Below are 19,206 nucleotides of genomic sequence, written 5' to 3'. Positions count from 1 at the left end.
CCCTCACACTCTTACAGACATGTTGGTGGGCAGTACAAGTGTCATTGCATAATACCGAGCAGTCAAGTGTACACAGTACTGACAGTTTACAGCAATGCTGTTGTGCTTTTAATTTGACGGTGGGGTTGTGCCGCATATACTACTGCATATCGCTTTCCACTCTCTTTTCCTCACACCACATACAAAGGCATACATTTTTGATGTTGCTTCCACCTGGCAATGTCTGTTATAGCCAAACAGTTTCATCAGCCATTTGTAGAAGGTTTCAACCAATTAACATGTGCTGTTATGTGCATTTTTGGTTGGATTCCACCACAAGTTGGATTCACCAAGAGTCACCAGTATATCATGTTGCACTGAATTGTCGTTTTCCGCCCATCTCTATAGGCAGTACACCATTTTTCAGTGACATTTTTCATAATATTATACCCCACTTTTCAGTGTGGATGTTGTTCTCTAAAAGGGACAGAATCATCACTTTTCAACATGACTTTTATAGTTTTCATGGACAGTACATGCACTACTTAGCATGGTAACTATATATTTAATGTATTTATTTATTTATTGTATTACTTATAGCGCAAATCTGGCTCGAGAGAGGCATAGTGTTTTACGATAGGAGTGTGCCAGGATTGGCCTTGGGATTTTATACAGTAACGCAAGACTGTTGGTTGAGGGAGTGCTGGATTTATATTTGTTTGCCATGTATTGTTGAAAGAGCCTTTTTTGTGTTTTTTTCAGAACTGGACGATGGGTTGGGGAATTTTGAGCCTCTGTCGGGGTTGAAACAGAAGTCTTCCTCCAACATGCCTGAAGATGGCTCAGAATGTCCAGTTACTATGGCAGTGGGCCTTTTGCAGAGCCATTCCGGCACAATCAAAAGGAGCTCTTAAGAGGCAATTCAGTGGTGAACTGGTCTAAAAATAAAAAGACTAGCCCTTACCATACCATATTGTGTCTATATATTTGGGGAAAATGTGCTTTAAATGAACAACTGCTACTTATAGTTTCATAAATACATTGAGGTCTGTTGGGTATTTTGTGTAGATTTGGGGCCTGGCGGTATTTTCTTACCGCCGAAAATAATAATTTAGTAACGATCACTCCCTACATTCAGATTGGGCCATGTACAACAATAACACAGTGGATATGCATTATTTCAGCACACAGACCTATTTAGATGGTATGCGCGGTTGGTATGCGTGGTTGGTTTGCGTGGTTGGTTGGTATGGTGGTGAGCATAATTCCTTTGGTTTATTTGTGGCCCCAATATCCAAAACCCCTTATTTTTGTTTAGATTTTTCGTGTAATCACTATAGAGACCTCAGGCTTGCATTTCAGGAACACCACATTTTCATTTTTAGTGTGCCACCATGGGCAATTTCTCGCTGTCTTATCTACGGCAGCGAGCTATCATGTGGTATTTTTCACTAACTTATATACGGTAGTGAACTATGTCCCGGGTCTCTATTTTTGCTGACTCATGTACCTTCAACAAAAGGCTATAACACACACAGTTAGTTATAATTGCTCATACTGAATGACATTGTGCACACAGCTGCAGCCAAATCTTATTTTTAGCTACCTTAAAAATGACAATTGCACTGTCTAAACATCTCCCCACATCATCAGCACTGTATTGGTAAATATAAAACACACCACCCGTCTGCTTTCAGATATTTGTGTGTATTATAAAAGTTGCATTTAAACACGATCTCACTCTTTACAGAAATAAATGAAATAGCACAGTAACGGCATTATTTGTGATACACTGAGAAGAGAGTGGCGGAGAACAAGAATTCAATTTGCAACATTAAACACGTGGGTACAGCACAGGAATCTCCTTTCCTACACTGACTGAATATTTTCGCACACTCAGCCCCCACACTTCAGCGAGATAATTACCAGGCTTATTCAGTATGTAACTTCTTTGGCTGGTCGCCTTCTGGAGGGGTTCACCTAGCAAGGACAAGCATCTGCTGTCACTCAAACTGGGACTTGTTGACTGGAAATCCCAGTCTCTGCAACCAAGTTGAATCTGCTTTAGGAATCAGGCATCCCCAGCTATCAACCCAGTCCTTCTTCGAGCTGTGTCAAGATGTCTCTCCCTAGCTCCTTTCTCGGAGGGGAAGGAGCTAGGGAAGGAGGGGAAGGAACTTTGCTTCCTGCAGTTACTGTGGACAGAACAGCAGAGCAAAAAGAAAAAAAAAACTGAATGTGCATTTAAATAATGACTTTCAGAGCCTGTCATTTTCCATTCATGTTGCACTGAAGAACACATTATTATTAGTGGGTTATGATCAGGTTAGTTGTTAATGAGGTTAGTTTATTAATTTTCAAATGTGTCTCTTGCAACATAGGCATTTCAGGTGAAAAATAGTGCGCATTTTGAATGTACAAATGTGTGCTTTTAACTGTGAAAAAAAATGATTTGCTTTTTATATGTAAAAATCGTTTTTGACTGAATAACCTGCCCTCACTTATATGTCCATGTTACACTGGCAACACATAGCTTGAAACAATTGCATCATAGCAATGCACCAAACCCATGCAGTGGTACTGCATAAAAGAAAAAACATGCTACACATTGATCCTGTGCAGTAGTGCTGTACTCTGTGTTGTAACACGCTAAATAACCTTACAGGTCAATACCCCACCCACACACACCTTCCTCAGAAAGGTGTTTGCTTATTTACTAACAGACTGGTTCAGTAGCACCAGGACAGTTTAGGCTTTACAATAGGATATGCTAAGTCATTTATAACGCGCCTGTACACAGTGTCTCTAGGCGCGACATGGCTTCTATGAGTGACATAAGATGTCACTGCCCAGCACCCCCACTCTGAAAATTGTTCCAGCACCACTGTTCCCCTATAGAAAATCACGAGATGAGTGTTGTTAAGAGTTCGAAACTAACAAAGTTCATGCCCAGTGTGCTAGAGCCGGTGAAGACAGTAACGTTCTCGGGTGACTCTACCTTTCTGAAATCCCTGTCTTCTGTACCGAAGGGGGGTATCCATAATCCCAAAATAAGTTACCCTAAAACGCTGCCATTCAAGTGAATGTGGACTGTTCAAAATTAAGTTATTTACTTGCATCCCAAAACGATTTTTCCCAAGGCCCTGTATTTCATGCAAATAAAAAGTCCAAAACGATGTTGCCATTGAGTTCCTTTCTTGACTTTGCCTTTCGATTAAAAAGCCCCAAATGATTTTTTTTCCTTGTGTCTATTTGTCAAACCGTGCCTTTTAATAAAAAGCCAAAACAATGTTACCACTGTATTCCAACTCCCTGTACCTTGCCTTCAAATTAAGGGGTCATATATAACTGATGCCTGGGGTGGGGGTTGTTGGGAGAGAAGAGCCTTGTGATAACCCAAGCAATCACTGGGGGGTGTTAAAGTTTGCTAATTGTCAATGTGCAAGAAATCCTCTTTGTGTGTGTCTGATGTACAATCTCTAAATGTTACCTGTGTGTGAAGTATCTAAGTTCATTAGAAATACAAGTCAGTCAATTGGGGCAAGTAATTTGAAATTATGACTTTGTGTAGTGCCACAGTGTTGGTGGCTGATGTTTTGGTTGCTATTCTTTGTCAAACCTTAAATATATATTCTTTCTATACACCGGCCTGGTTGCTAGCTCATTGGTGGTACAGAAGGTATTTGTTGGGGTGATGCGAGACAGGTTGGTGGCCTCACTAAAGTTGAATGTGTATAAGTGCTTTAGGTGCGCGCCACCTTGCTTGGGGGGCAAAGGAACACCCTGAGTTGAGAGTGACCGCCTAATAAATTGTGGCAAGTTGTAAGATGTAAGTTTGGTGGGGGTGCCATCTAGGCTGCTGTAGGTTGGACCTAGAAAGTACCTGGTGAAGGGGGACAGTGGTGGGTGCTTCAAGACTGTTAATTTATTTTATGGCATTTTTCATTCATTGTTTTAAATCCAGAACTAAAATGTATGATAACATGTATTCTATGAAAAACACACAGTTAAAACACTTGTGTAACTAAAGGCCTTTCGAATTTTTTGGGCGGGTCTTTTCACAGCTGTTCAACATGAGTTCGCTTTTTAGGTCTACAATAACTTGAGCCTACTTTGAACTTGCATACAGGCACCTTTTTTAACAAGCCTGTTAAAATATATGTTTACTTAAACCAGTTTGGTATTTTGACCCTTAATCGATGTGCCACCACCCCAGCCCCTGGAGTGTTCCGCCTAAACCTCCCCCACCCCCCTCAATTTACTTTGATTTCTAGAGAGCCACTGGGCACCACCCATGCCCACCTTGAGGCGACGCCTTAGTGGGCGTGAGCGAGGGGGGTGAAAGGAGGTTGGAAGGAACAGTCTCTTGCCTGCCCTCCTCTCCCCCGCCCCCTGCACGCTGTTGGAGCTGCGGTCTGCGCCCCCGTGGCCGCCTCATAAGCCTTCCCCGCTGCGGCTCTGCCCCTCCGCCGCATGCTGCCTTCGCTGCCTCTTCTCGCAGGCGTCACACTACACCCAGCGGCTGCAGCTAACGGCGGCGTTTCCACATCTGCACGCATCCGCGCCCGGAACCTTTGAGCGCCGAAACCCGGGAGCCTGCGTCTGACGCGTCGCGAGGACTGCGCGCGCTAAGCAGCCTTGAATCAGGAAGCCGCTTCTCCAGGTGCAGGGCGCAGCCGGGCCTCTCACCTCTGGAGGACTCCAGCGACCGCAGTGCCTGTGGCGCACCGGGGGCACGGAGGGGTTGCCACCGCTAGCCGTCCTGCAGCCATGCCCCCCCGGGCGCGTGGCTTCCTGCCGCCTGGAATGTTGCTGCTGCTAGGGTGCTCACTGTTGGGGGTCGCTGCTGGGCAGCAGCCCCTCTTTCCCGGGGATGGGAGGACGAGCGCGGCGGGTGGACAAGATGGGGGAGTAGTTGCCAACCGAGTGCGAAGGAGAGGGCAACAGGACGCGCTCAGGGGGTACGTACCGTACAGATGTGTACTCTCGGTGTGGATGTGTTTGTGTGTGTCCTACTCACGTGCCCCTAACCTACTATAAAACCAACACAGCACATAATGGGCAGAGACATGGGGTGAAGTTTCGAGAAAGTTGTGTTATGTGTCAACGACTCGAGCGCTCATTCTAATGCCACCGCGGTCGCTACACTTGCAGGGCACATTGATTGACACCCCCGCCCCCATGCTCCCCCCTGGAAGTGTTTTGGAAAACATGTATACGTGTTTAATAATAATAGTTTCACTTCACTTTCCATGCGTATAAAGTAGTTCCTCAATAGTGGATGCATCGCGCACCCACATTCTCAATAGATGCGTGTGTGCACCCCTCACACCGCATACATCACAAGCCAACTCCACCCGCAGTAAGCACAGTCTCCCACCTTCCCCGTTCCACGGAAGAACCTTTCTGCTGTTCTGGGCATGTCGTTTTCTGCGACATTTAGAGGTCAGTGATGCCAAGTAGTGTCCAGCGCGCCCACGACTGGAACGCTCTGCAGCCTTGACTCTTGGAATCGTCCATTCCCGCATAACGTGCCTTTTTGTGTTGGGAGGCAGATTATTTTCTCTCTGTGGCACGGGGGACACGATACTAAAATACACATTAATGCAAGCGTCTACTATCAGGACTATCCAGTGTGAGTTTCTGCAGTATGAATACAGCTCCCCGCTTTAGGTGCGCTGCAGTGCCCTCAATGTGGACCAGTGCTACATGTTTTTAATGTGCATGTTTCATTGCTAAATTGTCACAATGCCGCTTGTTGTGCCCTTACAACGCAGTCTTACATCGCCACACGTTCACCTCGACCACCTCTTTTTTTTGCCTCAAGCGCTCACTTTGCTCTCCCCCCAACCTTGCAGTTTATTTTCCACTCCACTTTGCTATTCTTTCCTCCCTTGCGTCGCCACTCCCATTGCCGCCTTCCTCTCTCCCTTCTAATTCGCACGTGTTATTTTTTTGCAGATCTCCTTGCCCCAGTTTGTTCACCAGGCGATCAGTTAATTAATTCATTCATTCATTATTAATTCATTCATTCACTTGTGCGCCCATATATTCAGTAATTCGTTCACTCATGCATTCATCCATTCACTTTTCTATCCACCCTTTTATTCATTCAGTCGTTCGTCCATATAGCCATTCGCTCAGCCTCGTTACGCGGTTTTAAGCGCACGCTCTAGTGTAGCTGGACTTCTAGCGCTAATTTACATTAAGACGTTGCCCCTTCTCCCATGTTCGGATCCTCGCCCAGGCTCCAGAAACTCGACAGCTGTGCTTATCCCGAGTAAATCTACACAGTCTGAGCGACTTTACTATTCAAAGTAAACATGCAAAGTAAAAAGCTACAGCTGGAGCTAAATATAGCAGCCAGCGCGTGCCAACATCTTACTTCACTTTTTTTTTTAATACTGTCTCTTGAAGGAACGTGAAGGTTTTCATCTTTTACTTGTTCTCATTACCTTAAAAGTGTATCCCAGATATGGCCTCTATCCAAGAGAAAAACCATTTGAGAAGCAGTCCTGTGCGTGCTCTGTAGCTCTGGGGCGGTGGGCGCCCAGCAATGCCAGACCCCGCCCCCTGCCTGCCCAGGTCCGAGGAGTGAGCGCGTATTTCTTGTGTGAAGTGAACCAGGCGAGATGTGTCTGATTTTCAAGTACACTTCTGTTGCATTTTATTTTGGTTTCCAAGCACATAGGCAGCACGTGAATTACAATGCTCATGTGTATACCAGCCTCACACAGGCCTGCCATGTTTTAATTTGTCTCCTACAGGCCGAATGTCTGCGGTTCTCGATTCCACTCGTACTGCTGCCCTGGATGGAAGACCCTGCCCGGAGGAAACCAGTGCGTTGTCCGTAAGTGTCTCCGCTCAGGTGGCTGCTGTGGAGCCTTGTCCTTCCCGCTGTACCGTCTGCACCAGCTACCAGTTCCCTTGTCCTCCCTCTTCTCTGTCTGCTCGTGACAACCTCTCACACTGCTAGAGCCGAGGGTCTAAGGGTGGGTGGGCGGTCTGGCTTGTTGGCAGTGGAAGAACATGCTGTTGGTCTAAAACATCACCAAAGGGTACTCCATCTGTTCCTCCGAAGCCACCCCCCCCCCACCCACCGGATGTTGTTTGGGTTTGATGCAATGCCATGCTGTGATACAAGCATGGTGAAGTCACCGCACTGGCATCCTGACACAATGCCGGTGCGGGGTGTAGAGAGATGTCTGTGGCCTCCTATAATCACACGGCCCAATACACTTGCACCCCCCTCCAACCGGAATCGGATGCTATTACTCAGGGAGCGTTTTGACAGAGGGGCAGGAGGGCCACTCCCTCCCTTGGTGACTTGGAGCCCCTACTCAGCTTAAGGAAACCCAAAGCCAAAGTGATGACTGCTCCCAGAAGAGCTGAAGGGCAATGCCCCTGGGTCACCATTCTTCATTGGCCAGGTTGACTCAACTCAAACCCTCTATCCATGCTGACAGTACTAACTCGGCATCTCATTCCCACGTGCGGGGCCCTGCTCCCTCCTCCAGGACGTCATACAAGGCTCCACATACCCCACCAGCCCCCTGGAAATTCCGTGTCCCTCCTGGCCAGTCCTCACCACCGGTACATTTTGTGTCCATGCTCACTCTAGCCTTTAGAACAGCACACTGTTCTTAATATTTAATCACATTTTATTCAGAACACAAATGGAAACGATTAATAGCAATTTTAAAACACGAGCCTACTAGGGTCACAGTGAAATACTATTTCTTCAAAATGTGGCAGAACCCTGTAATGAATCCATACAGCACTCATGTACAGAGTATATAACAATACCAGGATCCATTGGAGTTTTAATTTAGTACGTTGCTTTAAACCATTTACTTATAAAGGATTGCACAGGTTTTCTGCAATGTCTTTCTAATGCCTTTGCTTGGTGCTCACTGCCACCTCAAGGCTACCCCAGAGCTCATTCCTGAACGGCAAAGAGAGAAGTTGAACAGAGGAATACTGCATCACACAGATTAAAAGGCATGGTGATGGTCTGCGCGCAGGCTCTCCCTTGCCGCCTGGTCAGAGGCCTGTGGAGGGGGCGGGAAGGCTGAGAGGGGGCGACACTTATTCTCTGAAATGCGAGAATAGAGCCTGTTCTGTGCAGAACATCCTCTGTGTCACCAAGCAGAGAATAATCCCTCCAAGCCCCAGCTTTACAGGGCAGCACACACACCCACAGCTTCCAGCCGCCGACGGGGCAGTATCGCCCACCGAACCATCGAGGGTTCTGCTTTGTGGATGGACTTCTTATTCTTGGGACTCGAGCTCGGGTGGTTGGTTGAGTGTGAGGGTGGTACAGGTTAAATAGCTAACCAGAGACTAACCTAACCAGAGACTAACCTATAGAATAATATTTATCTGGGGATGTTGTTTTTTTTTTATGTTACAGAGCAGATGTGGCTGGCAAAGTGCCCCTTTCGCAGTATTCTTGTTGTGCAGTGGAGTCCAAGTTGTAATTTGGAATCCAACATGCCTAAACATATATAGCATTAGAAATATTCATGGTTGCTATCCACTTTGTCATGATTTATGAGATATTTCAGCACGGGTGTGCATACTGGTGTATGCTAAAGCCAACACTACTGACCAACAGTCTGAGGGTTTCAGTGTTTTCATAGAATTCTAGGTTACACTGGTCACATTGGCACCAGTCTGAAATGTAGATCGCACAGTTGAGGAACTGCGTGCAGTGTTACAGGAATAACGAGAATCAGTCTAGGGTTCTTCCGCCGTACCCAGTTGGGTCTTGGTTACTGTGAGAAGGATATGATGGCCTACTGTCTGGAATGGTGACATCAGTCCAGCAAAGAGCTGATCAGGATCTGAAGAGGATTAGTAATGTTCCTCTTTTTTATGGTGCCATAGTTTTGGAGGGCCAAAGCTAAGATGAAAAGGGTGGCACTCTCCTTAGAAGGGTAGAAGGATGCACCCTCTACAAGAGTCAGGTAAATCCCTTCGGCAGACCTTCTTTTCAGCCATACAGAGCCAGGCGATGATGACCTATAGCACGGGGCATTCTGTACCATTGTTCAGTCTAAATCACCCAGGTTCTTGTTCTCTTAGTAGCTTCTTATCATCCACAAATCCTATTACTTGAATGTATACACATTTTTCATTTGTCTTGGCTAAGGAAGAGAAGGCTGCCTATGGGAAATAATTGCTGAGATGTGCCGAAATTGACTTGTGTGTGTTTCTAAGCTTCTCCCTTGGTGCTTGCCGGCTTCATCAATTTCGATTGCAAGTTGTGCTTTGGTCAATACGTTATTTGTTTTATATTTTCCTCCTTTGACGTCAGGCATTGAGATGATGACCACTTTACGTTTGGCACCATAGCTTATCCTTCTTGTGCACAGCATGCTTATCCTATGTGGGGCATATGTGTACGGCAACAATCAATGCAGGGAGTTCGTTCCTGACCAATCGAAAGTGCCTCACCAATATACCTGTTTATTTTTTTCAGTCTAGTACTGTCTATGAACCATATCACGAAGATCCCTCACCCGTGCCCTGTGCCAGAGATAAGCCAAGAATCAGGCCGGTGTGTAGAAAGAATATATATTTATGATTGAATAGGGCAATTCATATTTGTACAAAATCACAAGTCATGCCACCTCACTCCTTGGCCCAAATGCTTTTCTTTCCTCACAATTCACTTGTCCCACAAATTGAAAACGCCAGTTGGTTTAGGATAACACAGATCACAGACTCTTTAACCCCACAACATGTACAATTTTCCTTCTTTGGTTTTTTCCACCCTGGTGACATAGAAACACAGGTCTCTAGAATACTTCAGATACCTCAGTCACTCGCGAAATACTCTTAATGTACATAATTGTGCAGCACCCTGGACATGATGGAACAATTTAACTTCACAATATACTTTGCATGGGGTTTATTAGTTTGGGCGTGTTTGACTGTCTGAGAAATGATCGCGGCAAACTGTTTGAGAAAAAAACAGCCTGCATGCGATCAGTTCTCAGAGGATAAAACACACTCACACCAATCCCCCACTCCACATCCCCCTTCCCCACTTACCTGATTCCCGTCGCCTGGTACACTTAAGCCCTGTGGCGTCGGATCCGTCCCTCTAACACTGAGGCTGCAGGGTCCCTTTTCTTCTTTTTTTTTTCAGTCCCCCGCCTCTAATATTGAGGAAGTGGGGGACACCCCCGCAACTCCATAAGGCTAATACATGCCGAACATGGGAGCGGGGGACAGCCCCACAACCCCCGCTCCACCTTCCTTAACTACAATGCAATGAAGAATCTCTTCTCACTTTCTGCAGCAACTTCACTCTGTTCAACTTTGGGAAGACACTCTTCTGATGCTGCAAATCCAGATATTAAGTTTAGTATGGAAACCCCTCTGCTTTAAGGCAGGGTCTGGGGAATAGGGAGAAGTTGGGAATTTCGTTTGTATGCACCCCTCCCTTTAGGGAATTTTGTGGTTGGCATAAAGAAATAGGAGTACCCAATTACGTTAACAAACTATTTTTCTATCCACAGTGGAGGCAATGTTTTTGATTTTGAATTTCAACAAAATCACCTCATGTTAGTTGACTATAGGGGAATAGCATGCTCTAGTAGCTTAAACATAAAATAAATCAGAGATACAAGGTTAACATTACCAGGAACAGTGGGGTCAAGAGAAGGTTTTTTGAGTAAAGGGATAACCACAACATGTTTAAAAGAGGATGGAAAGCATGAGAAAGTCAGTGTATGATGAGAAGACAAGTCAAATAGGATAGCAAATGTGGACAGATAAAGGGAACAAGAGAAGAGGGGAGAAGTTCAAGAGGAGAAAATGTTGAGTGGGCTTGAATTATGAGAGAAGCAGTATCGGAGACAGACAGTGTCAAAAAAGAGGCAGGTGGGGAGAGGAGAGGGAGAAATGGGGGGGCAACACAGGTGTAGTGGATTACGACAACGGAAAGGAGTACACAAAGGAAAACATCTAGGAAAAAGGTATTCTGGAATAGGAGAGGGCATAGTGCCAGGAATAGACAAGATGGTGTAAAGCGAGGGAGTTGAAGTAAAAGGAAAATATAAGTGACAGGTGCAATGACCGGCATGAATAGGGGTAAACAGGAAATGAAAACACCTTTAAATGGGTTGCGCTTTGATGAGGGCAGGACGAGGGTGCTCTATGGGACCCAGATTTAAAAGGGACAATGTGGGTCAAATTACCATGTTATGTTATGTTACTTTGAATTTATATAGCGCCTTATATACCATTGGTATGGTCTGAAGGCGCTGGTAGGTTGAACGCCCTTGGGAACCGAAGTTCAGGTCAGTAGAGAGAGTAGAGAGAGTCAAAGGTGCGTGTGAGCACCGGATATGTGTGCAGCTGGTGCAGTATTCGTGTAATAGCTGCTTCTTAGCCGTAGGTGTGGTGGTTGAGAGGTCAAGAGTATGTGTTCGTTCTGGCAGGATTTATCCAGACTGATTGTGGCTGCGTTAGGCCTGAAGAGAACACCTGGCTGGGGGTAAGTAACCAGCAGTGTTTAGTTAGGGTGATGGGGAGTATGAGGCAGATGTTGGTATGAGAACAGTTATACCGAATGGTGTCATAGTATCTCTGTATTCTAGTTGAGTGGTGATGTAGATAAGAGAATAAGCGTGGTGATGTGAGATGGTGGGTTATATGCTCATCAAACGTTCCATGCATTTCAAACCATTCCATGTAAGTCACGCAATTCTATGCACTCCAGTTCCCTCCATGCCCTCCAGTCCGCTCCATGCCCTCCAGTCCGCTCTACGCACTCCAGTCCGCTCTACGCACTCCAGTCTGCTCCACGCACTCCAGTCTGCTCCACGCACTCCAGTCCGCTCCACGCACTCTAGTCCTCTCCACGCATTCCAGTCCGCTCCACTATCCTCGTATCTCACCTGTACCATCCACATACTTCCCGTTACCTTTCACATATTACACCAGTACCTTCCACATACTTAGTTTGTTCTATCCGCATATTTCACCTTTCCATCCACATATTTCACCCTTCCATCCACATATTTCACCCATTTCACCCGCATACGTCACTCGTTCCATCCACATACGTCACTCGGTCCATCCACATACGTCACCCGTTCCATCTTCATCCGTTCTCTCCGCTCTCGGCACTCAACGGCCCTAAGTGGTCATCCGCTCTACACACTCATCCGCTTTATGCACTCATCTGCTCTAGGCACTCATCCGCTCTAGGTACTCATCCGCTCTGCATGCAGTATGCAGGTTCTTTGGATCCCTCTGCCCTAGGTGAGCAAATCCACCTCTGTGTGCCCCCTGAGGCCTTGATTTTCCACTTGCCCCCTAGCAGGTACGCATTCATCTGCTCTACGCACTCATCCGCTCTACGCACTCACCCTCTCTGTGCACTCACCCGCTCTACGCACTCATGCACCCCTCGGCTCTCACGCATCCCTCCGCTCTCACACATTCATTCGCTCTTACGCACTTGTCTGTTCCATACATTCGTCTGCTCTACTCATTAATTTGTACATCTGCACACTCCTCCTATCTTACTCACTCCTTCGTTCTACACACTCCTTTTCTCTGCGCACTCATCTGCTCCACGCATTATTCCGCTCTGCGCACCTATCACTCTCTGCGCACCCATCTGTTCTGCGCACCCATCCGCTCCACGCACTCATCCGTTCCTATCTCTCTCTGCGCACCTATCAGTCTCTGCGTACCCATCTGTTCTGCGCACCCATCCGCTCCACGCACTCATCCGTTCCTGGCACACGTTAGCTCTATGCACTCGATCTTTTCACGCTCTCATCTGCTATATGCACTCATCTGCTCTACCAGGTTGTTCGCTCATACGCACTCATCTGCTCAAAACACTCATCTGTTCTATACACTCATCTGTTCTATACTCTCGTCCACTCTATACACTCGTCCACTCTATACACTTGTCCGCTCTATACACGCGTCCGCTCTATACACTCATCTGCTCTATACACGCATCCGCTCTATACACTCATCCGCTCTATACATTCATCCGCGTTCTCTATACACTCCTCTGCTCTATATACTCATCCGCTCTGCACGTTCATCTGCTCTACCAGGTCGTTCACTCATACGCACTCATCCGCTCAAAACACTCATCTGTTTTATACACTCATCTGTTTTATACACTCATCTGTTTTATACACTCATCTGTTCTATACACTCGTCCACTCTATACACTCGTCCACTCTATACACGCGTCCGCTCTATACACTCGTCCGCTCTATACACTCATCCGCGTTTTCTATACACTCATCCGCTCTATACACCCATCCGATCTGCACATTCATCTGTTCTATGCGCTTCTGCGTTCTCCACACTCTCTTGTATTCATCTTTCCATCCTCTTCTCTTTATTCCTTTTGCCCATTTTGTTCATTGCACTCATTATAGTCACTTGTATTCGTCTTTCCATCCTCTTCTCTTTCTGCATTTCGCCCATTTTGTTCATTTTGCACTCATTGCATCCAATTCATTAATTTAAACCTCATTACTGTTTTCGTTTGATTTGTTCTTTTTATCCACTTCACTGCTTTGATCTACTTCACTCGTTCTATTCTGTTTGTCCTTTTAGTTTACATGAGCGGTTATTAGTTGTACATTTCTCGCATGGATCTTGATGTTGTATTGTTATTTGGCTTATTGTTGTTCAAGATCTAGTAGTTTGTTGGGTTGGTGTCGTTGAGATGCTGATGTCCAGTTTGGGTTAGTTTGCGTACGGGTTGGTTTTAGGGGAAGAGCCAAGTTTTCAGTAGTTTGCAGAAAGACATTAGATCTTCAGTTAGGCGGATGTGGGGTGGGAGTGCGTTCCACAGCGTGGGAGCTAAAGCTGAGAATGATGATCCGCCTAACCTGACTGAGTTTGTTTTAGGTATGACTAGGAGGCCGGCTGAGCTTGATCTAAGAGTACGTGGAGGGTGATAGGGTTTAAGCTTGTCTTGAAGATATTGAGGTCCGGTTTTATGCACTGCTCGATGAGAAATGCATAACTTTTTGAAAGTCACCCTTTGGGCCACTGGAAGCCAGTGCAGAGTTTTAAGGGCTGGGGAGATGTGGTCTCTCGAGCCGAGCGCTAGTAACAGTTTGGCTGCAGCGTTTTGTGCTCTGGAGTTTATTCAGTTGGTAAGTGTGGACTCCGAGGTAGAGGGGTTAGCGTAGTCCAGTCTTGATATAACAATTGCTTGGACCGCAGAGAGTCTGTTGGGAAAGGAGAGATATGGAAAGATGCGCCTAAGAATTTTAAGGTGGTAGTGGCAGGACTTTGAGACGTTGTTGACTTGACGCTAGAGTGTTAGGTCGGAGTCAAGGGCGCATCCAAGATTTTTTACTGAGTTAGAGGGAGTCGGTGAGTTGCCCATGGCAGATGGCCAGGGTAGTGGGTGTGGAAGAAGTTTGGAGTTGCCACATACCACGATTTCGGTTTTGGAGGGGTTTAACAGGAGGTGGCTTTGGCTCATCCAGAGCTCTATGTCGAGGAGGCAGGAGGCGGGGTCAGGTCGGCGGTTGGGTTTTGAGTTCAGGAGTTTTAGAATCAGTTGAGTGTCATCAGCGTAGTTGTAACACAGGATGTTGCGTGAATGAATTATTGGTGGGAGGGTGATCAAGTAGAGATTGAACAGGGGCAGATAGGCATGCTCCTTGTGGAACTCCTGTGTCGACTGGTTGGGCTTGGAAGGAATAGGTGGAGAGTATCGTTATTTCGTACCTATCTTTGAGGAATGAGGCTATCCATTTGAGAGCGGTTCCACAAATTCTTAGGGAGTGGAGGCGGTCAAGGAGGATTGAGTGATTGTGTCGAAGGCGGCGGATAGGTCGAGAAGGATTAATGCGGCGCATCCCGCGGAGTCGGCCGTGATTTTAAGGTCATCCCAGATTGAGGTTAGGGTGGTTTCAGTTCCGTGCCGGGCTCTGAAACCTGATTGTGCGGGGTCAAGGAGATTGTTGGCTTCGACAAAGGCATTTAGTTGGGTGTAGGCGGTTCGGTCGATGAGTTTGGCAAGGAACATGGTGTTTGAGATGGGGCGGTAGTTTTTGTGCTCTTGTGGGTCGAGGGAAGGTTTTTTTATTAGAGGTCTGACATGAACCGTTTTGAATGCATCAGGAAAAATACCAGAGGAAAGGGATTCATTTATGATGGATCTTGCGTGTCCTCCTGCGCAGGTAGAAGCAAATATTTCTTTGAGGGTTGTGGCCAGGCAATTAGTGTGTCCTCACATTTTTTCCTTGCATTGAAGTCCTGTTAAAACAAGCCTTTGATAAAACAGTAGTTTTGGCTTGTGTCTGGGTATTAGCTAGGCATTTGCCAGCCACTGTCATCATGACATGGGTAGCGGTCTGGTAGTGAATTCAAAAATATAGTCGGCATGGCCGCAGGCCTGCCATGGCCTAGTGGGCTACTAGTGTTTTAAAATGGACTGAGGGCACAGCCGGAGGCCATGGCTCGTGACCAGGTAGTGACTTAAAAAAATACAGCTGGCCTGACCGAAGGCCATGGCTACTGGCCTGGTAGTGTTCTAAAATGTTCAGTGGGCACGGCCGAAGGCCATGGCTAGTGGTCTAGTAGTGTTGTGTAAAATGATCAGGGTACACGGCCGAAGGCCATGGCTAGTGGTCTGGTAGTGACCTAAAACATACAGTGGACATGGTCGAAATCCATGACTAGTGGTCTGGTTGTGTTCTAAAATAGACAGTGGAGTTGTCTTGTAGTGTTCTAAAATATACAGTGGGCACTTCGGAAGGCCGTGGCCGCTGGCCATGGGCTGTGGTGCAGAGAATAACAAAGCCCCTGAAATGCAATGAAAAACACGTTAGTTAATGATCAGTTAAGGTAAAAAACATATTGCATCAAAACCCTGGAAATTCAACTAAAGCCATCTTAACTTCATGCCCCCTGTTGCACAGCCTATGACCACAATGATGACATCACAGATGACTTCACTGATGACATCAAGTTTTTTTCCTTGAATATATATATCCTGTGGTGTCTCTCCTCCACAATAGCGATACAGATCGGCACCAAATAGGTACTGTTTGTCTGCACCAATTTCAGCCTGTCTCTATTGTGGTGGAGTGCCACCAGAATAGCCATGCAAAGAAACGTTTTCTGAAACTGCCCGTTGCTAGGTTGGTTTCCAGGCAATCCTAGCAACCAGCGCACAGGTTCCAAAAGTGGCGCTTTCTATGCACCCTCATTAAAATGCGCATAATTCAGACTAGGTGTAAATTAGCAAAAATGTCAGAAAGCCTTTATAAAACCTTTTTGGTAAATAATACCTTGTTCAGAATCGGACCCTCAGAGCAGATGGCTGAAGAAATTGAAATATTAATGTAATTCGTAAAATGGCAAGCCTTCACTGGTTATTTTGATGTTGAATAAGTGGTCTTCAATCATGGCATCTGGGATGGTTATTTGGACTTTGTCTGTAAATTTGCTCATGGTTTTACAGGACAGTTTGATTTACTTATAGCTCTGTAGATGATTTCCTAGCTTACAAATCTACTGATTGGTACGAGATCTCATTTACAAAATACTTTCCATTTTCACTCTCACTTTGCATTCCTGGTTACCTGCTACCTTACCCTTGTTATAACTCTTCCCTTTTCAGTACCCTTTTTCTTTGTTGAGGCTGATGCTGAGTACTTTAGCTTATCCACTTCCAGGGTGACTCTCTCTCACTGCACTCTCTTGCTCTTTTTACTTTTAGTCCTTATCTTGTTTTTCTCTCTTCCACTTCATCTCTAGTTACCTCCGTCTCTGTCTCTCTCTCTCTCTGTCTCTCTCTCTCTCTCTCTCTCTCTCTGTCGGTGTCTCTCTTTCTCTCTCTCTTTCATCCTCTCTCTATGTCTCAGTCTGTCTCTATATCACCTGCTGTGTCAGAATGTCGTCTGTGAGGGCAGAATAGTCTGAACCTTTTTTTATTTGTAGTAATACAATTATGTGGTTAGCCATGTCTTTGAAAGTGAGGTCTGCTAATCAGACCCACTCTTCACAATGCTAAGTGCTAAAAAACAGGGTGCCCCTCTAGCCATCGGTCATGCCCAGCACAGGAAACCAGGTGGACCTCAGGACTATTTCATCCTTTTGGAGCATTGGAAGAGTATAATGATGCCAAGTGCATAATTTCTGCAACATTTTATTGTATCTGATTTGAAGGCTGGTAATATTTTAGTGAGTTCTAGATGCCATTTATAGTTGTGTTTAGGTGGGAATTTCATCTAATTGTGTACCTACGAGAAAATATTGGTATATTATTGGTTGCTTTGCACATTTGGGCAGTATTCTGTCTAGGTAATAGAGGTTACAGGAAAGATGATGAAAAAGAGAGTCCGGCCAATATCCTCAGAATGTAAAAACAGTGAAAAGAACTGCCCAATTTACAAAACAAATTGACAAGGCTAATGCCATGATAAAGGAAATAGCTAGCCTCCCAGATGATAGTCACACACCGGCAAGTACTAGTAATTCCATACCTGAGGCAACCAAGACGGGAACCCTGCGAAAATCCTGCTGTGTAGTAAACCCTTCCAAATGCCTATTGGAAAGAGGTCCAGATAACAGTCAAGATGGTTAAATTACAGCAAAAAAGGGAAGAGTTGTTTCGCGGGGGGGGGGGGGGTGAGGTAAAAACAGGGGAACCAATAAAACAGTGTACCAGTGATGGTAAAGTCCCTCTCCCCGTACTAATTAACTTTGGGAAAACACTTGCAGGTTATAAACTACCGAAAACCCCCAGCTCAAAGCGGGGGAAAGAGTTACAAGGTCCCCTTTGAAGTAGTCAGTTTGGACAAAAATAGAGAAGAAAGAGAAGAGCCAAGAGTAGGAATTAAAGCAACCAGCTTAGAGACAACTGGCCTAACACACCCTTCTTAGCTCCCGGAGATTGCTATTTCCAATAGGTTTGACCCTTGACTAACTAAAGAAATTACAGGAGGGACCGGTGAAAGGGAAGGGAAAAATAATAACCCCAAGTAAACATAGTCACGGACGGGGGCCTTGCCACACATGTCTCAAATCATTGCATGGGGTGTAAGAAATGGAGCTCATAATAGAATATTTGAAAATGGATCACATGGTATTACGCAAAGAGCTTGAAGAGCATAAGGCCCAGATTGGCGAGATAATAAATTCGATGTTCGGGGATTGCACCAGAGGGGAATGGAAAAATGGTATCCAGATTAAAAGCAAAATAAATAATAGTGGTCCCTTGACTATAGTAGAAAGTGCCATAATGAACGATATCAGTAAAGATATAAATGTGTTTGCTGCTAAGACTCCCCGGTTAGCACAAGTGCATTGCAGGGAGCTGAAACGAAGAGGTCAAACAAAGATCCAAACAGGCCTGTTACCACCAAAGCTCTTCCAATGAAGGATAGGCTATATGTGCACTTAGTGACCGTTCCCAAAGTTAGAAGAGAGAATAATGAAACATTGGATGCATTGGTAAATAAAATTACCCATTGGATTAGAGTGAAAAGGGGTTGCTGGCCAATAATCAGGAGTGAGATATTAATCTGTGTACGCTACGTCTGTCCAAATAGGTATTCAAGGGATTATATAGGAGTAGAATTAAAAGAGAAAACAATTGTAGAGGGATTATTGAACATGGAGCAGAGGTCCCTTGCCCAACAGGGTCTTGAAATAGCAATTAGCTCTAATCCTCCCCAACTTGTAAGAAAAGACTTGAGACAATGAATGTAAGCACAACTGTAAACATGAGCATTATAGTTTGTTCAAGCGGTATAGGGTCAAGAGAACCAGATATAGTAAGAGATAAAGACCCCAATAGCAGCCACTCTGGCCTAAGTAGTTGTGTGCTCCCAGGGGATGTGGCTAACTCAAATAAAATAACCCAGACAGCTGTGAATGTAATACCACATGTACCTGTAGCTGAATCATCAAAGCAGACTAAGGCTATGGGAGCAGATATTCCAGGGAGGCAAAGGCCCGTAGGGAATGTAGGTTGACATGGTAAACACCACATCTCGGGCAGCAGCACCCATGCAGTATCTACTGAAGAGTGCATGGAGTCAAAGATGAGTCTTATCTCCTGGAATATGGCAGGATTAAAAAGGAATTCAAGAGATGAAGATTTGGTGAAGTTTGTAAGAGGACATGAAATAACATGCCTACAGGAAACATGGGCAACAAGTGCCCCACGCCTGCAAGGTAATGCCACATTTGATATCCCTGCCG

The 19,206-nt window shown here is 45.6% G+C and overlaps 1 protein-coding gene across 1 annotated transcript in view; it reads left to right on the top strand.

Annotated features, from left to right (window-relative positions):
* Positions 1–4,393: 4,393 nt before the first annotated feature.
* FBN2 (fibrillin 2) overlaps positions 4,394–19,206 on the top strand; it is a 1,178,594-nt gene continuing 1,163,781 nt past the window's right edge. Inside the window, exons 1-2 of the mRNA XM_069625622.1 lie at positions 4,394–4,940; positions 6,747–6,829. Of these exons, the coding sequence (XP_069481723.1) occupies positions 4,750–4,940; positions 6,747–6,829 (274 nt within the window). The 5' untranslated portion in view covers positions 4,394–4,749. The remainder of the gene's footprint in view (positions 4,941–6,746; positions 6,830–19,206) is intronic.

Source organism: Ambystoma mexicanum, chromosome 6p (assembly GCF_040938575.1).
Source record: "Ambystoma mexicanum isolate Mex_15411 chromosome 6p, UKY_AmexF1_1, whole genome shotgun sequence".
Taxonomy (NCBI): Eukaryota; Metazoa; Chordata; class Amphibia; order Caudata; family Ambystomatidae; genus Ambystoma; species Ambystoma mexicanum.
Note: the sequence above shows the minus strand (reverse complement) of the source record. Positions and strands in the feature narration are given on the sequence as shown.